Genomic DNA, 17,870 nt, shown 5'->3' with positions numbered 1-17,870 from the left:
CAGCATGCCCATCAGCAAGACCAGCATGCCCATCAGCAAGACCAGCATGCCCATCAGCAAGACCAGCATGCCCATCAGCAAGACCAGCATGCCCACTCTGAAGGAGACTGGGAACTGATTGATTGATTGATCGATTGACTGAATCTCTCTACGCCTAGCTTGCGTGCAGCCTGCATCTATCGGACTCTCTGACCGCTGCGAGTTGGTATCGGCTTGATGCGATAGGTATAGACGGCTGCGATAGGTGTAGACGGTGTCGCTGACGGAGACGAAGAAGGGGTGGGCCAGGCTAGGTTAGGTCAATCAGATTGGTCATGAAAAGAAGGGGAACGGTCGTCGCGTGTGTGATACTAGTACGTACCTAGTGACTAAGCGATCGGCGAGACGCAACGTCATTGCAACAAATTACCAGGTAATTAGGTACCTAAGGCACGGAGACATTACCAGGAACATCCACGTAGGTAGTCCGTACAGAATACAACAGGTATTCTACTAATAGGTACCTCCCTATTGTCATAGACTCTGTAAATGATTCTTTAATCATATGGCCCACTGCAAATGTTCACAGCAGATAGCATACCTAGGGTAGGTACCTAAGGTAGGTAGGTAGGTACCTTCGCGAGGCTTATTCATACCCCAACCACGCCATGTTAACTTCATTTACCAGGAAATCTCGTGCTAGAAAACGTATCCATCTTGTTCCCGCTGTCCCTACCTAAGGTAACCTGGCCGTATTCATCAAGCCAATGAAAGCCCAAACTCGTCAAGTTCCAATCGTGTAATCGTCCCACGGCGTTGCCCTTTCATGTCATCTCGAATATACCCCGAAGACAGTTTGCCATTGCACCAACTCCTTTGTCAGTGTTTCCATCATTTCCACACTGCCCATGTTTCCAAAGTCCTTGTCATCCGTGACGCTGAGCGCAACGTCTTCCTCCTTCGAGTGGGCTTCCTTAAGCCCCGCTTCAACCGCTCGAACCAAGCTTGAGACGGGTAATTGAGTCGACCCTTTAGCCCCAGTGGGTGTACTGGTCCCCTTGGAACTTGTACTCCCGCTGGAATGGTGTGACTGTGCTGCGCTCTCGGTCTGCATGTGTCCGACGAATTCTAGAATCGCCGCAACACGTCTCTTCATTTCATTCAAGCTTGTTCGGGCAGGATGTGTCTTGGCCTTGGAGCTGCGCCCACTCTCGCCATGAATTCCATTAATACCATTGGGTGATCCTCCAGTACCATTGATGTCGTGCGAACCGTCTCTCCCAGGTGTTTGTCCGTCCTCGCCATTGCCGTGGTCGCGAGTGTATTGGTTTCTTCCAAGTCTCCCTCGCCTCGCGGCCGGCCTTCCGGTCCTCCGATTATGATTGGATCTGCCCGAAGGAGGAGTGTCGGCGTTCGCTTTACCATTGACCTGAGCCATCTTAGACGGTGAAAGGCTTGGAGTAGGAGGCGGGGAATCTGTGCCGTCAGTTGTATATCTCGTATTTCAGTCAAGGGTCACACACCTTCTCCTCGTCGTCGCTCTGAGCGAGCATTCCGTTTGTTGGCAGCCTCCGCACGTTGCACTGCCTGTTGTTCTTTTTGTTTGTCTCGCAATTCTTTTTCTCGGTTGGTTCGTGCCGCTGCCCCTCTAAGTTTCAGTGAAGCAATCCTGCCAGCCACGTTCCCTCTACCATGCGCATCGTCTCCTGGTAAATCGGGTGATTCACTGTGCTTGGACATGGTAGAAGACGAGTTCGACCCCGTGCGTTGACGTTTGTTGTTGCCTTTTTGACTGTGCCATAACTGTTAGATTCTGCCAGTCCGAGTGCAAAAGGGAGAGCTCACTCTTCTGACCCAGCTCGTGCACGCTTCCCGAGAGTGCCCATTTCTCTGCTCTCTTCGATGGCTCGTCGGAGCATCTCATCTTCGTCATATGCTCCCCGACTGTTCATTGTGGCCCTTTTCTTTGTGCTCTCGCTTTGCTTGTTCTTACTGTCCTTCTTGCGAAGGGGCTCGACGGTCGAAGATTGCGGGGAGGATCTTGTAGAGAAGTTCTCAAGAACTGGTAGGTACCGAGAGGATTTCGGTCTGATGTTGGGTGGTTAGCATGCCTTGTCCCATGGCACAGCCCGCTTTGCAACCAACAGAAATAGGCGTGGCTTGTGGAAGGAAGCACAATACGAAGCCAAAAAGGGGACGTAGGTCGGGCCATGGTTGTAGCAGATAAAGATGCTAGCACAGTGAAACAGGAATCAAACTCACCCATTTAGGACCTTGGTAACCTTGTGGTATTCTGGCTTGCATAGTTCGCAGTAATACTCATCTGGCAACATGGACTCATCTAGCAAGCCCATACAGCCACCATGCTGCCAGACTCCGCATTTGTCGCACTGAACAAAGAAATTGCCGGTATCGTCGGTCAGAGTATCTCCACTGGGCTGCTGTTGTCGTATGCTGACGGAGGGGCCAGGATACTCAGCCTGCCCGCAGATACAACGAGTTACCTCCTCTTCGGTGGGATCAAGGTCAAGTCCTCCTTCTTCTTCATCCCGTTGTTGCTTGATAGCAGGTTCTTTGTTTTCTCCATTGCGTCGACTCCGACGCGGCGCCAGTTGCTCCGCACGAGAGGAAGAGTCGACGCCATCGACGGAGTCAGATCGCTGTGTGGAAGCTCTCCTCGGAGAGTTAGCGCGGACACTTGTCCGAGTGTCTCGGTCAGGTTTTGAGGGGTTGGACATGGTAGAGTTTGTGTGGTTGAGGCTAGCAGGAGGTTGTTGGGCGGAGCGGGCACGAGAAGAGCGCCGAGGGCTCATCTTGAGTTTTCAAGGAAAAAGGAGGGGTTCGTTCGAGCTCGAGCAGTGTCGAAAGTCGTAAGAGAAGCAGCGGGCAGCATGTGGTTGCCGGGAAAGCAGTCGAGGTGTAGGCTGAGAGGCTGCGTCGTCTGGAAGTGACGGAAATTCGCAGTTGCGAAGAGGCGGGAAAACAAAGCGTGGAATACAGATCGACCTGGGTAGAAAGAGCCAGAAGCAGATTGCCAGCAGTGAAAAGGGCAGAGTTACATTGCAGATGATATGGGATTGAGGAAACCGTAAGAGACGGCGAGAACAGGCAAAGGAAGAGGAGAGGATGTGTGTGCTTTCTCCCTCTCTTAGCAGCTGGCGAGACTGCGGTGACTGACTGCACTGTGACTTGACTGCGCTGCTCTCTGCAGCGTGCTGCACCGAAGGGCCGACGGCTGGGCCCAGCAGCGAGAGTTGTTACTGGCCATCAGAGAGAAAAGCGGGTCAGGGCCAGCGAAAGAAGCGCGAGTGGCGCTCCGTCCAACTGCAGTCTGTGTGTTGGTGGTCTGGTTGTTCCCCTCCGGAGTCTCCAATTCCAATTTGACCAGACCGACAGCGGCTTGCCTCACACATTCGAACAGAGGTAGACGGCAGACACATCGGAGGAGCCATTCAAGACTCCTCACAGAGACGGCGAACGTTCATTCCGCCAGAGTCCGGTCGACGTAGTAATACTGCGAGGAGCACGGAGTACGGAGTACGGATACTGGAAAAGTACTCCGTACCGCAGGGCCCAGTGTGACAATCCCAACCTCCAGCACCTCTTCCCCACACTGGGCACCTCTAACGGAATCACGTGCATCTTTGCCCTGCCAAGCCCATTTGCCCACTCGACGCGTCTAGTGCCAACACTACCCGCCACGCCCACTTTACGCGTCTCATCGCGCCGTGCTTGACCAAGGTACTCCGTACAACATGTAGGTACGCCGTATGGATATGCAGCATCACCTCTCACCTCACGACGCAATGCAACGGGAAGGTGACCTTACAGCACATTGAAACGGACACTACGATAGAATCTACAACTAGCGGAAAGCAAACTTGGGAGAGCGGGTCAGAAAACATGCACAAATCAAGGGTCTGCCTGTTTAATGTGTCATCTATGAGCTGGATGCTTTCGCCCCTTCTGTAGAATAGAAGTCCTACCGAGTACAAAACAACTCCCTTTCGGCCCTCGATGCAAACCAAAGCCGGGAAAAGCTTGCTAGAACGCAAAGTGTCTTGATGATGCCAGTGCTTGGGACCGTCTCGTCATATCTTCATATCATAATACAGGTGAAATCTCGAGCCTCGACGGCTCGAGGTGGTGGCACTGGTATGGTCGGCCTTTCAGAACAGTGGTTCGGGACTGGAGGATGAGATATGTCCAGGATCATCATGCTCGCTTAATCTCTGCGGTTTCGGCACTTGAACTCCGCCAGCCTTTGTCACTCCACCTCTTCGCCCCATCGACAAGAGTTCTTCCTCCTTGGACTTGGTGTTTTCCTTGCCCTTACCCTTGCCCTTGCCCTTGCCCTCGTCATTGTTCTTGCCCTCATCTTGGCCGCCTCTTCCCTGAGCCTTCGCTTCAGGCCCGAGGTCCTGACTTCCTGTCTCGTCTCGTTTCTGCTTGATCAACAAGCTGAGTTGGCTCTTTGTGCGGGGCAGTCGCACGTTATCATCGTCAGAAGAGTTCTCTTCATCGGTGAGCGCGCTACTCGCAAAGCTGGATCTTAATCGTGAAGGACCCATGCTGTCGTCAGCCAGAGTTGCTTTTTCTTTCCCTTTGCGCCAATCCTGAGGAATCTCGTCAGCAAACCGAACAACACTGCCTGTCTTTTTCATACGACCCAACGCCGCTAGGTTCGTCGAACTAGTTAGCTTCTTTTGCGTCTCCACGAATTTTCCTCGGAAGTCCCGCTCGACCAAGTCTGACGAAGTCAAGGGAGCAGCACCCGTGGCCATTGTCATGAGATTTTCAGCCGTCGAATCATCGCTCTGCCACGAGGAAGCAGAAGGAAGGGCTAATACCGGTCCACTCGTGGTTGCTATTACCACCATGATCAGAAAGACATACGCAAGAAGACAGAGTAACTCACCAGGAACATTCGGCAACCCGGGCGGTGGACCTCTGCCACTGAGACGACGTCGCACGCCAACATCGACATTTTCCGACCCGCCTCCTGCTGCCTCTGAGATCCCCCGTGGCGATCTCTCTGAGATTGGACCTGCTGATGGTTTTGTCGAGCTAGATTTTCGCCGAGCCATGTGTGGCCTGGTCCGCAACTTCCCAGCGGTGGCCTGAACCGGCTGTCTTATCCGACCAGCACTAGTGGTTCTGCTCAAAGAAGGTCGAGAAGACGAGCCCGGAGTGGTCGGAGAGGGAGGGCTGCGAGCTTGGTCATGTTGCTGCCGACTAGAATTCTCCCTCCGTTCGCCGGAGACGTTGAGTTGCGCACCCTGTGTCCCAGAGCTCGTGGTGGGAAGACTGTAGTCTCGCAACGCAGGTCCAACATTTTGGGCGGGTCCATGGTTCGAATCCAAGGTTCGGTGAACATCAGAGGTGGGAGACAGTGAAGAGGATCTCGTTCGACCTTGCCTGGGAGGGGTGTCCTTTTGTGTGTAGTCAGTAGATACTCAATGGGGAGTTGGCGGAAGCAAACCCACATGTGGTAAAGATCCTCGAGGCAGGGTTCGACGGGTGCCAATTGGAGTCAGATCAAAATCTTGACTGCACTGGCTCCATAAACTTGTCAAGTGGTCACTTGTTATCGACTGAGAGAGTCTTGGACTGCTCCAAACCCTCCAGAAGAGGTTTCGCGCTCTTGGACTGGCATGCTCCGAAGTTACATTGCTTTGGATATCATAGACTGCCGTCTCAGGTCAGCCGCTTCTTCTTGCCTGTCTAGCTCGATCGAGGTAACTTGCCTTTCCACAACTTGTGAAGGACCTGCGAATTGGTGACTTGGGAATCAGACTCGTCCAAATCATGTCGCCCGGAGGTGATTGTCGCATTGATCAGGCCTTCGGGTAGGACGGCCGTCATGACATGCGGCAATTAAGGATGCCCTTTCTCAGCTCCACCAAGCTGACACTGAACGTTGAGATGCCGAAATGACCAGAACATATCCTCTTGTGCCAACAGCTCGGGTACACACACTATCAGCTGGTCCGTGGCCACAGGTAGGGACGACCGGCAAGGAAGCCCAGGTGCAAAATGACAATGGCGGCGATAGCAGGAGCGCAGGAGCCCGCCGCAGCAGGCGCAAGTGGGTGGAGAGGATCTGGGGATGAAGTTGCCGGTGTAGTGCGCAAGAACGAGGCCGAAGAACCAAGGGAATTATTATTTTTCCTGTTGTGCCGCCGACGGGAGACTGGGGCTTGTGCGGCCGGGAACACCTAGCGCTGGTGGATTTCTTGGGCTGGCAGCGGGAGGAGGCAGCTGAGGGCGAAGGCTAAGGCTGGAGGAGGTGGTGAGGGTAGCAATGGCTGCACACGCCCGAGTCAAATGACTTGCTGGGAGGTTCGTAGAAGCGACGCTGGAGGAATCACAGGGGGAGGATGAGAGATGAGGCGGTCACTCTGGCGTCTACCAGTCTCAAGAGGGTCTCTGGGCCCCGTTCCCGAAAGCCTAAACTAACATGCGGCCAGTCAAGAGAAGGCGCGCCAGAGATCCGTGCAAGTTGGGTGAAGTCGGAGCCTGACAAGTCGGGCTAACGACGGCACGGACTCGTGGTTGAGCGGATGTGAGGGACACTGGGACAGAGGCGGTTGAACGCCTTGCTTCGGGCCGAGGACGGTAAGAGGCCAACAGGACGACAACGAGGCCAACTTGGACGAGGTTTCCGACAGACTGGGAGCTGGAAGCAGGGAGCCAGGGAGCAGGGACGAGGAACGAGGGATGTCAATAGAAGTCAGAGCAGGGTGACTGGTCGGTACCGACGAGCAATCCGAAGTCCTGAGGGATGGAGAGGCAGCAACCTGCAGAGTCAGACGACCGCGGAGTGGCAAGGTCGGATGGGGACCTTGTTATTCTCGGGCAGGTCCACGGCAGCCGGCATCCAACGCAGGAACACGGTTGGGCCACAGGATCGAGGCACAGAAGCGGAGAGACAAGGGGTCGAGCTGGTTGACGGAGGATACCTAGTAGTAGAGACCGTAGGGTCGGGTGGACGGAGCTTCAGAAAGTCTGGAATGGGACATACGAGCCGTCAACTTGGGACCGAGTACGTACGGAGTACAGAGTAGCCCGCGCCTGACGGGGACGCGAAGGGGGATAGTTCATGACAGAAGAGATACAGAGATACAGTAGGGGCCGGGGGGGAGGCCGGAAAGGAATTGGACAGGTACATCATCCTGGATTGGATGGAGACGAGCGGAATATGGAATTTGCGCGGTCTGGATTGGGCCGCAACGAGGACAACGATCTGGAGGATCAGCAGGTTGTCCATGCCAGTCCGACACTTCGATAGTGGCCTCCCATCGCCCCATCTGCCATCAACTCAGTTGGTCAAGTGGAGTTCTGACAGCACCAAGGGCCCAAGGGGGGAGGGGAGGGAAAGGAACATCTCTGCAGTGTGCACCATGTTGAGTGGATACCTGACGTGAGTGTACGGAGTATAGCACATACGAGGACGGAATACACAGAAAGAGGGAGGAGGGGGGAGGAGGAGAACTTGAAGGGGGACAGTCGGAGGGGCCAAGAACAAGACCGAGAACAGGAACAGGAACGAGGAACGGGCAAAAAGACCAAGAGGCTAGCAGACCGGATAGATACTAAGGTACGGAGTAGATAGACCAGGTGACCACATGGCCTTGCCGACGACTCTTGAAAGAAGGAAAGAAGGAAAGAAGAGAACAGAAGGAAAGGCGAGGCGAAGAATGCCACCGTCTCGACGCCGCAGCAGGAGCCGGGGGGGAGATTGACAGGGGTGCCATCCAGCTCCGGATCCTTGAGCCTCACCGCCGTTACTGTACTTGTTACATTTCTAGCAGGCAGTAGGTGGCAGATACGGAGTACATACATGGAGGTAGGTACATCAGATAGCCTTAGGGCCACTGTTGGCTGGTATATACATGTACCTACCTACCTACCGCTACCTTACTGTGTGCTGGACCTCGTGGGTACTTCTTTACCTGTATGGTTTGGGCAAGCCAGCTTACCAGGTAGGTACATGTGCTGCTCGCACTTTACTCTGATTGTCAGGTACAGCCTCATGTACTCCGTACTCTGTCTGTGCACTGGACAGCTGCGGTGTACCCATGTTGTCACCGCCGAAACTTGGAAGTCTATTCTGCGCCGGGTACGTAGTTCTTCCGCTTCCGCCCTGCGGCCTTTGAACTAGGTAGTATCCTCAGTCATCACCTACTACAGAGTAGTTGTACCGACATGTATCTACCTAAAAAGTAGAGGAGTACCAGGTATCTGTACTTCCTCGGCTTGGCCTCAGCCACCTACAGTACATACTACCACTGCAGCACTGCCTAGTCCTGAGCCTAAGCCTTGCTAGTCACCGGTGCCGACGTTCCCACTCAGGCTTGTCTCTATCCCATGCAGCTGCGCCGTCCGCGCTCCTGGGTCGGACATGGATTCCTCTAGATCCTAAGCTTTCACTCACCGACTCCCGAGGCCGCCACGTTGCCTGTTGCCAGAAAGTGACAGGGACAGGGGCAATAATGAACTCCACAGCTGCCGACTGCACCCAAATCCCCCAAGACCCTGGTCGCTTTGCTACCCATCTCGACTCCGTACCGAGTACTCCGTACCTACCTCATGCTTTTGGCCAAGGGTTCGAAACGCGAGCCAGGAGAAAAATAAAGAGAGAGAGAGAGGGCCGTGGAGTGGACGGGGGGTTATCACAATCCAAAGACTCATGTGATATAGTCATTTGTGCAATCATGCAATGCAGTCTGCGCCATCACTCGGTGCGATCCCCTTCCACGTCGACGGGCATCCCACCCTTGCAGGGGCCTCGCATGTGCTCTACGCCTGAACCAAGAAATATGTACGGAATACATACCACCACAAGTTGACACTGTAATGCTAAGCCGAACCCCGGCCGATCTCCATATCACCACCCTGCCTGTGGTGTGCATGCACATGCCAATGCCCATGCCAATTCCAATGCCACATGGTCACACCCGGCAAACAACGCAGCCTGTCCCCGGTCGCTAGCCAAGCTCTCTCGAAGAGTCGAGAGTCGAGAGTCGAGAATCGAGAAATCGAAATCCTTGCTTGGCCTGGACCGGTCTTTCCACTGTCCTGATGCAGTATGATCGTCACACATATCCTTTCCGGCCCTATCTTGAAGTCGGACCCGCCCAACACAACACCGTGAAGGTAATGCCTGAGAAGCGAGTCTGAACCGTGCCCAAAATCTCATCTATGTGTAATGGCTTATTGAATTGATACGGCTGTGGCTCTCAGAACCCGTGTTACGTGGGAGCCTCGAGTTTCGACCATCCCACTCCATCGTCGATCATTTTGCTGAATGTAACAATGGCACGCTACAGCTGGCCTGCAGATGCTGCTACAACTAAGCGAACGTCTACCAAGGCCACCGGATATCACGACCTGGGATGTTTGTTTTCCGGACCGTAGGTAAATTTAACTCAACCACCTTTAGCAACGTATATGCAGGAATGCAGATCAGTCAATTAGTGCCCGAATACCCCTTCTATTGAACGCTATCTATTGAATTCCCTCCAACCATTCCGCTCCAAATCAATGTACCCTGACCGACTGGATCCGGTGTTTCTCCTGGGTTCTGTCTATAGGGTTGTACTGTGCTCGATAGCCAGGCTGAAATCTCGATGATCAAGTGCAAGTGTATCTGGAAACGTCCTGTCAGTAACCGAGCTCAACCAAGAAGGGAACAAGCCTTGTCGGTCGAGATATGCTAGACATGCAGTTGCTGACCGACACATGGCGATGACGAAAGTGCAAGGACTTACCCTCCATCAACACGCAAATCGGCTCCCGTCACGTATCGACTCGCGTCGCTGAGCAGGTAGACCACGGCGCCCTGCAAGTCCTCGGGGGATCCCATCTTTCCCACAGGGATGAGGGATGTCCAGGTCTTGTTGAGCTCCGGCTTGTCATCGAGGATTTTACGGGTTCTGCAGACAAGCTTTGTTAGTATAAAGTCTCAGGCGGCCAAAGCATGGGACCGAAAACTGGAAAGGAGACGTACAATGCTGTCAACATATAACCTGGACTGATGCAGTTGACTCGGATGTGCGCATGGGCCCATTCCACCGCCAAGCTGGCAGCCAGATGGCGGATTGCTGCCTTGGCCGCATTGTAGGGCGCTTGGGGTTGCGGCACATTGACAATGGCGCCGGACATGCTGCCAATGAAGACGATGCTGCCGTGAGTTATGTTCCGGTCCATCAAGTGCCTTGCAACGCCTGTTGCAAACAGATAGGTTCCATCAACGTTGACACCCCACAACTTTTTCATACGATCATACGGATATATCTCTGCAGCGAAGTTCTCGGTGAAACCGGCCGAGGTGACCAAGTGGTCAATCTTGCCGTGTTTGTCGACGATTTCGCCAATGCATTCGGTCACGCTCTCAGGATCGGACACGTCACAATAGTGGGCGGTGATTTTGGGGACGACTTCAGGGTCGTCTGGGTTCTCCCGGCGGAACATCTCCACGAGCTCCTTGGCTTGTTTTTCACCTTCCTCCTCTACCAACTGGTTAGCGCCTAATATTTAGGGGAGGCGTCACTGCGGGAAAGCTCACTGTTCAAATCGACGATAGCTAGGTCTGCGCCGGAACTGACCAAAGCCTGGCCCATGACAAGACCAAGGCCGCGGGCGCCACCGGTGACGACGGCAGTACGGCCCTCGAGCGAGAAGGTCGGCAAGGTGCGAACAAAGTGCACGCCACCTCTGCCTCTCAGGGGCGGTTGGTGGGCAGCTAATTCGGACTCATCATCTGGATACTCGACGATAATATCTCGATCGGTCCGGGAAGCTGAGCCTTCGTGCGGGCCAGCAGAAGTGCCGGTTGCATCTGTACTGACTTTATGATAGGGGTCTGAGTCGTTCTTTCTTCGCGGGCTGTGGGTGATCCTCTGGGAGGAGGTGGTGTTCAGAAGGCGAGCGCTGGTTTTGACCAGTGGAGTGTTGGTCACCCCCGCCGCCGGGCGAGCAGCCAGGCGACTGGAGGTGTGCCGAAGCAGGCGGAGTGTGGAGGCAGTGTTCATTCTGAGGCAAACAAGTGACTGGAAAAGATGGTTTCGTCTCCGTTCGGACCGTGGGACTCTTTTGCTGGACTCCTGCTGTCGTCGCTGTTTCTCAATCGGCCCAGAGTAGCAGGCAGGCAGGCAACCTTGTCGACAAACAGGACAATGTTGTTGATGTTATTATTCTCCCTCTTAACTTTGTGGCTCGTAGCTTCTCCTTTTCGTATGCGTGTGATGGAGGCTTGAGGACTTGAAGTGTTCAAGTGACGTTTTTATCTTCTGCGTCTTGTCTCGTCTCGAGATCTTCGTGTCGAGCGTGTTTTCGAGGGCTTTTCAGTTTGCTCAGATGCAGGCTGCCTGAAGTCAGTGTTGTGATCCCACTGCTAATGATGTTACACTGTGGACGCGTCTTGCAGTAGCTTACCCCAACACTGGTCAATGGACGGGTCGAGATTCGAGCGGAGCTGGGTGCAGAACGGCCGAGATTCTCGTCAGAATACCTGACAACTAGTCGTCTCGAGTAATAGCTGAATCAGTGAAAGGAAAGGCAACTCCTAGAAGTGTCGATGTCACACTATGGGCCTCTGTGAATTGTCCAGATAGACAAGAAGTCCAGGTCGTCAGGGTAGCAATAAATTATTCAGATACAGTGGCAGCTACGTATGCAGTCCCACGCCCTCTGTGTTGGATCTGTCCACTTCCAGAGCAAAAAGGGGGGGTCTATGCACCGTGGAGGGGCCCTTGGGCCCTTTGATGTCATTTCGACTGATTTTCGTACACCGACTCCCCGTCCACTTGAAGCTACTGGCTCCGAAGCGCAGCCGCTGTGGATTTCATTGGGACGCTGCAGGGTTTCCAGGCTTCACAAGCACTAGCTAAAAGAGATCTCCAGGGCCGGCTTATTAGGGGCTTAGGACGCCCTACTGGCTGCAGCAAGAGATGTCCTCTAGAGCCGACACGCCCGTGGGATTCCTGCACCGTAGGCACCATAGCGGTGAATTAGGCTACCAACTCGTCACCGGCTTGTGCGGAAGCCTGCAGCCGATCTGCACCAGAAGTCTCACCTTGTGGAGCCGCCTAAGAGGCTGCGACGGTTTCTTCTCGGCACCGTTCAACATCGAGATCATCAGGACCTGCGTGTTTCCATTATGGCAAAAGATGTGCGCGCCCAGATTGGCCAGACACCAGACAGTAACATGGATAGTACTGTCACCAACTGTACTCTTATATTGCTGCACATGACATGTGCACCTAGCACCATAGGAATCTGGAATATTTACAGTACTCATTCCTCTTCCTGGCCGCCCTCAGCCACAGATATATCTCTTCTCCAACGAGCTGCACTACCTGCAGGGACCTTACAAAAGTCTGGCCGAACAAGACTCGACAACAATGCTCAAAGGGGTCCTATAGGGAACTGCCCTCCACCACCTCACAAGCACACATATATGCACGCCGACGGATGGCTTGACTCGATCTCGGTTGAACATGCGAATCTCCTTTAACCCAATGTCATGGGAGGCGCACAACCAGCTGGGAAACGCCTAAGAAGACTGGAATTTCAACACTTTATGCCTGAAAATGCGGACCAATACATACGTAATTGATATCTTGTTAGACGCAAGACGACTACTCGCACTATGAAAGTCGATCTGCACAATATGCTAATTGCAGGTCCCGATTGTTCCCAAAGTGTGCGGATACTAATCATGGCTTTCCAGGTCTGGGGACCCTCCCAGCCCATCTCTCCCTAAAGAACCACAAAGTGCCCGCGACGGCGGTGAGGAACCAAAGCACCATCCCAGCGAGGTCGAAGCCGACAGCTACCTTCATGCGGTGTATCCCGGTCTCCATCTCGATCTTCTCATTCAGGTACATGTTCCCAAAGATACCCGACAGTGCCGCCCAGAGCACCACAAGCGTCCATTCCCAGGCAAACAAGAACGTCAGGCTACGGTAGTGCATGAACACAGAGATTAAACCATACCCGACGGCTGTTGCTGCGGCCAGGGACCCCACGACCACCGCATAAACCTGCAAAATGAAGATTAGTCGAACGAACTCAGGAGGCATCGAGTCATGAGAGGGGTGTACCCATTTGCCGTCGCTGTACTTGTCCTCTTTGCGCGCTCGGTTGAGGTCGATGCCGTACAGACCGATGACGACCAACCCGTCTATCAGCTGCAGGGTGCGAAGGAGCAGATTGAGCACGTTCGAGAGGCGGAAATTGGTAAAGAACTTGCTGAAGGGCGCCATACTGGACACGGTAGGTGATAGATTGAGGTGTGGGTTTCAGACTGGCTGATATATCGCTTCTTGTGCGGCTAGACGCGCTGGATTTGTGGCACTGATCTGCTTGATTAGCAAAATTCGGTGGGTTATGAAAAATATGGCTCTCGACCTCCAATGTAATATTGAACATGTGATATCCAAGGAAGACGAGTTATCAGACGCTGGCTGTGTCGCGCCTTTGTAGCTTGGTGACTTCAAAGCAGTCAGAAAGGACAAACAAATACCAACCTCAGATAAAGAATCGCCGCCCCGTCGTTTGTCGCTCTGGCAGTGAATCGCTTTGTGACAAACCGCACTGAAGGCGGCCCTTTGTCTTTACTGTGCCAATTGCAAAATAAGAGCACAGCCACGACTCTGGTGGGATTCAGTGTCAGTGATACTATGTCGTAGGCCAATCTGCAGGTCACAATACTCGTCTTGTATACCAGGTCACTGGATTGAAAAGAATCACAACCTGGTACAGATATAGTGACAAGCAGAGGGAGAAGACCTCCGCGCCATATACCCATATGACACTACAATCAGGCTCCGTCTGTTGCAGGATTTGGTGTACACTAGAGCAGGATGTGAACAATACCGGTGCTGGGATAGTTGCCACGTGCGTCATCGCGATGCCTCACCACTGGTGACCACCACCGTCCTGTCTACCTGATCTGCGAGTCTACTCTGTACGTGTCGTGTCAGGGCTTTGGTATGCTGGGGCGCGGCCAGTGCCCCCGGTTGTGTCAACTGGGCATCAGTGATTGGGCAACAATGTCTTTGTGATCGGCAGCTCGACCCTTGGGACCATGCCTGTCGTATCAAGTCACGATCCCTGTCTGTCACGAGCTCACAGCCTGGGTCCTGAATCGAAAATGTGAATACGGATTTCCATCCTAGTTAAGATTGGACTATTTTCCCAGATTCTCCTGACTCAAAACGACTGACCAGAGGACGACCTTGATTCGCGGAGAGGAGTATGTGCAGGCTATGCTAGGGCTAGGGCCAATGTAACGGGAACAACTAATTACACAGACCACGCAGAGGATTAAGGCTCCAAAAGATGACCAGACAAATCAGTGAGAATACGAAACACCAGAGAACCAAAGAGGAAGGACGCCAGAAGAAAGCGAAAGGAAACAGGCGGAGCACTCGAGGCTCAACGTCAACGTGCCCCTCCGCCTCCTCCGGTTCCCCCTCCAGCCTTGTCTGTTTTCGTAATCGGTGTTGACGGTGCCGGTTGCTTACCCACCCCTTGAGGCGTCGGTGCGGGCATCGGAACTGGGTCATCGTCGTAGCCATAATCCAAATCATCATCCCCAAGTTGGTCTAATGGTTGATCGTCGTATGCTTGCTGATGGGATGCGCCTGTCGCATGATTGGCTGCTTTGGCCGCATGCTTGCTCTGCTTCCGACCTTTTCGTCCCTTGAGTTTGGCCTTTTCCAACAGCCGTCTCTTTTCAGCTTGCCGACGCCGTTCTTTGCGGTCCTTGATCTCGTACTGACGAATCAGAGCATGCGGTGGCTCGCCGAATATGCTCTCATACTCGCAGAACTCACAGATCCATAGGTCCTCCGGGGCCGGTGGATGCTGCAAGTTATTGTACTCTTGTTGGAGCTTTCTCTGCCGAGCAGCCAGAGCGTACACGTCACCTTTCCGTCTCCGTGGCTTCTTCCCCTGCGAGTTGGAGGCCCCTGCCACCGCGGGTGCAGCTGGAGCCGATTGAGTACCCCGGGGAGGTGCACTGGGGACTGTGGCCGCATTTGCGGCTCCTCTCTGGTAGCCTGCTGTTTGAGAGGCAGGAGTTGGGTTATTACGCTGGTTGTACCCAGGAGAGTACAAACTCTGTTCGGGGAAGGTCACCCCTTTAGCCTCCGTCTCGCAGGTGAAAGTAAACTGTGAATTGGTGTGTGCCTGTTTGACCTGTTGGTCCAGGACGCCCACGTTTTCCTGTCCTTTGCTCAGTGGCTTGCGCAAGAGTGCAGTGGCATTGGCAATCGCGGCAGAGATGATTCCTTGATCTTTCGAGTCCTCGGCTTATAAAACATTAGTCAAATCCAATCATTGTCATTCCTTCCACATTTTGATTTACCTTTTGCGTTGGCGCTCATATTCAGGTCGTACTTGGACGGACCATTCCGTACGTTGGAGCCATTCACCGAAACACCCAGTGGATTGCGGCCTGGAAGCTTCCTGCTGCCGCGACCTCTGCCAGCACCTTGGACCCCAAGACCAGGACTGCCCCCTGAATGCTTTGTCGTATGGTAAGAATCATCGACTGAACCATCCCTGCTGCCACTAAGACTCAGATGCGCGAGGTCGTTGGTCATGGCTGAGTGGTGTAGACTCAAACTTCCAGACGTGGGGATTTTTCTCTTCTTTTTGTTGTTCGTATTTTCGAATGCTTCATATCCATCAGGCCCAGAGATACCACTCTTCGTCGAATATCTTGCATGGTGTGGTGTTTGGGGAGACCGTGGTGAATTAACAAAGTACTGGGTCACAGGGACCATACCTTCAAGATCATCTAAATCATCCTCATAGTCGTCATGGTGACAATGATGGTGATGATGAGGACAGTCATGGTCGTCATGGTCGTCATCATCATGGTCGTGATCATGGTCGTGATCATGATCATGTTCGTACCCATCACTGTGGTGGTGAACGAGAATTTCCTTGTCACTCGAATATTCTCCATTTTCCCCGTAGTGAGTATACGTCGGTAGACTTGTCGACGGTAGCGTAGGAGGGTAGGTGATGGCCTCAACAGCGTCTTGAGACAGTCGACTTTTGATCGACCGTTTGGGTAGGGGCCGAATCAGCCGTTCGGGGAACACTGTTGAGGGCGTATCGGGGGAGGAAAGGTAAGAAGCATCTGAACCACAAGGTCAATTTCCAGGAAGATACGACGCTGTGACAGGGTCGAAATTGTTGTCCTTAAACAGCCTCGAGAGACATACTGTACGCCATCTTGTCTTTCTTCCTTCTCTTCTATCAAACCAGCAAGGATTTTTCAATCCCCATCCAAGCGTGGCTCTTCAGCCTAGGAATCGATACTGTGCAAGACGAATTTCTATTAGCAAAGAACTTGGTAGACGTGCAGGCCGGGACCACCGATTAGATGGGAGCATTTCTCAGATACATCAAGGATGACCGATGTATCTGCAATTCTGATCGAGGATATGGATATCGAACATACCCCCCGTGTGAATTATTCAGCCAGATCTGATCGACTTCTGGCTCAAACGTGTGGGATTGATGTTTGCCAGACCGATTTCACCAGAGTCTATCGATGCAGTAAAGCAGCTACCCGATATCCAAGTGTGCAAAACCAGAATTGAATGGCTGGATGGTCAAGTCTAGTAGTCACAAAGTGTCTTTCGAGTTCCAGCGGCTTTCGATGGAAAGCTAGCAGGCGCAGTGTCCGTTTCACTTGCCAAGGCACGTAAAATCGGGCCCCGAGGTCGCCCCTTTTCGGGACGAGGGTGACGCCGCCCTATACTCACCCCCGGCTCGCGCGAGTCAGGGTGAGACCGCACCCGTGATAGAGACAATCCGACTGACTGTCCTGAATAGCATGGAGGGCTATTCCTGTCAAGCATATCTATTCAGGAGCCCAAATCTCTGCCAACAAGTGGCAGGATTCCTAGTCTTTTTGGGCGACCCCCATAGGGTTGGGGCTCCTTCCTGACACTGACTTTCTCGTTGGGGCCACATGGTAGGCTGCAGCTTGATCATTGCCATCGTCTCTTCCAGTACTGTCCACACCATATGGAACACGCATCGGACGCAGAGTTGGCACCAGTCACATATGTCAATACACGCTACCCTACAAACAGACAGGACTTCGAATAACCTGGTTGGCTTCCTGCGTCCGGGAGTGTTTTGATAGTGTTCAATGTTCCGTTCTCTTCTCTTCAGGTGTTTCCCTCATGGCGTTCGAAAGGCTCGAATGACCGGGCAGCTCGGTCGAACGCGTCCTCAACCTCTGCTCTTCCAGTTTACGCAGGAGCGCTCCTCAGTCTTCGAGCAGCCATGGCTTGCTCCCATAACCATGTGAGATTTTCGGCGAACTCATCGAGTCGGTCGACGGTGATGCTAACTCCTATTTTTCGCGACTCTAAAGGGTATACCACTTTCCCATGCTCATCTTCAACGCTTATATCGTTATCATCAAACTTGAGCATACGCCTAGTGAAATACGATTTACGTCGTAACAGGCTACGGTTGTTGGAAAAGATGATCTTTCGCACTGATCCATCGGCTCCTACGCATTTAAACGTTGATTTGCCAGTCTTGGTGTAGAGGTCAATTTGATCCAACGTGCCGATTTGGTAGACTTCTCCTTTTCGCACTTTGATCTTCTCGAGGCTCTTTCTTTCTTATACCATTTGCTGTACAATACTTTAGAGAATATCGCGTCTCATTTTGGTCGTCATGATGGCAATATCGGCATTTCTCTCCACAACATTCTCGTGGAAGAGATCTTAAACAGCCTGAGGCAGAGTGGTAATATCACGTAGACTGTCAAGGCAAACGGCAAGATAGTACCCAGCTGGTATATTCATGGCGTAGGAAATCCACTCCTCCGGCTTAGCGAATAT

The 17,870-nt window shown here is 53.1% G+C and overlaps 6 protein-coding genes across 6 annotated transcripts in view; 1 reads left to right on the top strand and 5 right to left on the bottom strand.

Moving 5' to 3' along the window:
* Positions 1-118, top strand: part of A1O3_07445 (uncharacterized protein) — a gene marked incomplete at both ends in the record, with an annotated part of 2,095 nt that extends 1,977 nt beyond the window's left edge. The window contains one exon of the mRNA XM_007737553.1: positions 16-118. Within this exon, the coding sequence (XP_007735743.1) occupies positions 16-118 (103 nt within the window). The remainder of the gene's footprint in view (positions 1-15) is intronic.
* Positions 119-808: 690 nt separating this feature from the next.
* A1O3_07444 (uncharacterized protein) lies at positions 809-2,792 on the bottom strand (the record flags this gene model as incomplete). Its single annotated transcript, XM_007737552.1, has 4 exons — positions 809-1,455; positions 1,503-1,771; positions 1,825-2,067; positions 2,242-2,792. The coding sequence occupies 4 exons, from the start codon at positions 2,790-2,792 to the stop codon at positions 809-811; spliced, it is 1,710 nt and encodes a 569-aa protein (XP_007735742.1).
* Positions 2,793-4,148: 1,356 nt separating this feature from the next.
* On the bottom strand, positions 4,149-5,066 carry A1O3_07443 (uncharacterized protein; the record flags this gene model as incomplete). The annotated part of the gene is made up of 2 exons (XM_007737551.1): positions 4,149-4,846; positions 4,898-5,066. The coding sequence occupies 2 exons, from the start codon at positions 5,064-5,066 to the stop codon at positions 4,149-4,151; spliced, it is 867 nt and encodes a 288-aa protein (XP_007735741.1).
* Positions 5,067-9,748: 4,682 nt separating this feature from the next.
* On the bottom strand, positions 9,749-11,015 carry A1O3_07442 (gluconate 5-dehydrogenase; the record flags this gene model as incomplete). Its single annotated transcript, XM_007737550.1, has 3 exons — positions 9,749-9,917; positions 9,992-10,493; positions 10,550-11,015. 3 exons carry the CDS (start codon positions 11,013-11,015, stop codon positions 9,749-9,751), a joined length of 1,137 nt encoding a protein of 378 aa, XP_007735740.1.
* Positions 11,016-12,701: 1,686 nt separating this feature from the next.
* A1O3_07441 (uncharacterized protein) lies at positions 12,702-13,250 on the bottom strand (the record flags this gene model as incomplete). The annotated part of the gene is made up of 2 exons (XM_007737549.1): positions 12,702-13,028; positions 13,089-13,250. The coding sequence occupies 2 exons, from the start codon at positions 13,248-13,250 to the stop codon at positions 12,702-12,704; spliced, it is 489 nt and encodes a 162-aa protein (XP_007735739.1).
* A 1,180-nt stretch (positions 13,251-14,430) lies between these two features.
* A1O3_07440 (uncharacterized protein) lies at positions 14,431-16,236 on the bottom strand (the record flags this gene model as incomplete). Its single annotated transcript, XM_007737548.1, has 3 exons — positions 14,431-15,302; positions 15,359-16,141; positions 16,227-16,236. 3 exons carry the CDS (start codon positions 16,234-16,236, stop codon positions 14,431-14,433), a joined length of 1,665 nt encoding a protein of 554 aa, XP_007735738.1.
* Positions 16,237-17,870: the final 1,634 nt, after the last annotated feature.

This window comes from Capronia epimyces (genome assembly GCF_000585565.1).
Source record: "Capronia epimyces CBS 606.96 chromosome Unknown aczIQ-supercont1.6, whole genome shotgun sequence".
Lineage (NCBI taxonomy): Eukaryota > Fungi > Ascomycota > Eurotiomycetes > Chaetothyriales > Herpotrichiellaceae > Capronia > Capronia epimyces.
The sequence above is the reverse complement of the archived record's forward strand: the minus strand, read 5'-3'. Positions and strand labels throughout refer to the sequence as shown.